The sequence below is a fragment of the Limulus polyphemus genome, unplaced genomic scaffold (assembly GCF_000517525.1).
Source record: "Limulus polyphemus unplaced genomic scaffold, Limulus_polyphemus-2.1.2 Scaffold1113, whole genome shotgun sequence".
Lineage (NCBI taxonomy): Eukaryota > Metazoa > Arthropoda > Merostomata > Xiphosura > Limulidae > Limulus > Limulus polyphemus.
In genome coordinates this window covers 81,201-84,160 of record NW_013666723.1, presented here as the reverse complement: position 1 = coordinate 84,160, position 2,960 = coordinate 81,201, and the positions used below count along the sequence as shown (strand labels likewise).

General features: G+C 35.9%; 1 protein-coding gene across 1 annotated transcript; it reads right to left on the bottom strand.

Annotated features, from left to right (window-relative positions):
- Window positions 1-845: 845 nt before the first annotated feature.
- LOC106462184 (F-box/LRR-repeat protein 14-like) lies at window positions 846-2,556 on the bottom strand. Its single transcript, XM_013922083.2, has one exon. The coding sequence runs from the start codon at window positions 2,472-2,474 to the stop codon at window positions 1,194-1,196; it is 1,281 nt and encodes a 426-aa protein (XP_013777537.1). The 5' UTR covers window positions 2,475-2,556; the 3' UTR covers window positions 846-1,193.
- Window positions 2,557-2,960: the final 404 nt, after the last annotated feature.

Below are 2,960 nucleotides of genomic sequence, written 5' to 3'. Positions count from 1 at the left end.
AAAATCTGCCTAAAATAAAATGTTCACATAAGCAGATATGATTTCACTACAAGCCACAGTGGGCATTTACACATGGGCTGATAGACCCAGTAACAAGAACAAACATAATGGGTAAATCTTCAATCACAAAACGTATTTTAAAATAGTGATTTATTTTCTGTGATTTAACATTTTTTCTTAGAAAACAGAATTATGCAAGGTAAAAGACAATACTAATTGAAGTACTGTAAAAGTTAAATGTATGTTGGTAAATATTAACGTTAAATTATATATACAAAATATACATATTTATATGAGGCAACTCCAAAATAAATAATACTTGTTTGCACAGTCACTTTGTTAAGACTTTACTCTTGTTAACAGTTTCACTACTTCTTTTTTTTTACATAACTTTAACAATATTTCTGTAATACTTTTGGCAAGTAACAAGTGTTTAATGTTATTGTACAAATAATACTTCTTTGTACAATCACCTCTTCAGGCTTAACTTATTAACACTGTTTTCTCTCTTTTTTTTTTTACTCATAACTTACGTAAGTTAATAGGTAAAAAATATACATGGGTTTGTTCTCTGCATCAAATACTTTTCTTTTAATTGAGAGTTTTCCGCCCTATATTTTACACAACTTTATCAATACTTCTTTAAATTTAATACAGTTGAAGCATTAACAAGTGTCTGATGTTGTAGACTCCTCTTCCAAATGACACCCACTGACCCCTTTTCCATAGCGTACTTGTATTTTACACTTTCAGTATAAGCACTAAATACAAATACACAATTTACATATCACATGATGCTTTATTCATTTTTTATTACATAATTAAATTTAAACTATTTTTGAGCATCTTAAGTTTATAACAATTTTTGTTACACTGTACATATTACAATTTACATTTCCAAACGTTCAATATACTGCTTTTGTATTCACAATATTTTTATCTGTACAGCAATACACCTAAGATTTATGATAATCTAGTTAAATTACCTGATAAGGATGCAGATCTACTTGCTATAAGTATAAATCACAAGGTCTTTCCATTTTGTTCTGGAAATATGCAAAAAAGTTTAAATTTAATATTAACTCTCAAGTTAGTATTATCAAGTTAACAATATGGACGGTTGGCAAACATAGTAAATATACCAGGAAGCTGGCCTCCCACGGACGCGTATGTACACGTCATTCTTCTAAGTTCTAGTGCACTTTATGGTTTAGTTTTTTAGCCGAATCAATTCTTTCATGAAGACCGTCACAATGTTTGCTTTGCTCCCGTTGCCATAAGCCGAGGTTTAAAACACCAAGATTTGGTATCTGCATAATTTTCTCAAGACCTACAGTTGTGATCTTGGTACAGCCGTACAGGTCTATACACTGCAGGTGATGAAGATTTTCTGCGATGTGACTAAGTCCTTTATCTGTGACCCTACAACACTGACCAATGTTTAGAGTATGTAGATCTGATAACGTGCGTGCTACACGACTGAGACCTTCATCGCTGATTGGACAAGCGTTAAGACTGAGGCTACGCAGATTAAAACTTTGGGATAAATACAGAAGACCCTGGTCACTTACCTTATCACAAAAACTCACGTCCAGTATGGTCACCCTTGACCCACCTTCGGCCAAATAAGCCATTCCAATATCTGAAATGTTATCACAGCTACGAAGATTGAGCTCACGTACGGTTGACAACCGCGCTAAATGTTTCAACCCAGAGTCCGTAATACCAGAACAAAAACTGAGATTAACATTTTTCAGGTGCAGTATGCCGTGGCTAAGATATCGTAGGGCTTCATCAGTTATTTTCTGGCAGTCTTGAAGACCCAAGTATTCCAAACTAACTGCTCCATTTCCACAGTCTGGCGACAAACCTGTTAAATCTCCGATTCCTTTATCAGAGACATGGCGACAGCTTCTCAGATTTAACACACGAAGTTTCTTCAGCCCCCACGCGATGAAACGTAGGCTTAAGTTGGTGATGTTACTGCAACCTCCAAGGTACAGTACTTCTAAATGTCTAACATGATGGGCTATACAACTCAGACTGGAATCTGTAATTTGTTTACACATACTGAGGTTAAGGACTGTGAGTGATTGTACATCGTGGTCCAGAGCATAATTTAACCAAGAGTCTGTCAGATTGTAACATCCGGTCATATTAAGAGATTCCAAGTTTGGTAATCCTTGCACAACGTCCCGTAGACTTCTACGTAGACTGAGCACCTGTACACGGCGGATACCTCGTCGTACAAGACTTGGGAACAAAGACGGGTTAGAGCGCCTCAAGTGTAGACGAGCTTCTACTCCTCGCCATACGGACTTGTGATAAGCGGCTTCCCGCCAGGATTTACAAACCTGTGCGGCACGACCCTTGTCTCTAACGTCAAGGTAGCCAAATATAAGGGCTAAGATCTCCGGATACAAACAAGAAACATGAATTGTCTTTTTAAGCGGACATAAATCCATATCTTCCATAATATTATTTGAAAGAAGCCTAAAAGTAATACTTTAGGCACATTTTCAGATTTCTGTAAACCACTACAATATCGCGTAACAGTCCTTCCTTCCCTAACGCTTTCACACTCATAGTTCGAGAATATACGAGAAAATGATGACGTTGATTTTCTCAGTGTGATTGGTCTATTTCAATTTAAGCGCGAAAAATTCTCAAGGCTTTCAGCGAACATAGATTTTGCACGTTTTTCAATTATTTTTTTGTTAAATGCTGTGTATTGACTTTAGCATGTACATGACGTTATAAACGCGCCAATATTAGAATATTTCAACAGCAAATAAGAGTAACACCTAACAAAATCAAAGTGTTTGGTTTAGTATGTGTAGTTAAAATGTAGTTACGCGTCTATCATACTGGCAACGTTTTGTTTCCTTAGACCCTATTATTTATTTAGTTGTGGATGATCTTACACAGATGTAGTGCCGTGTTTGTGCATTGCATGCATA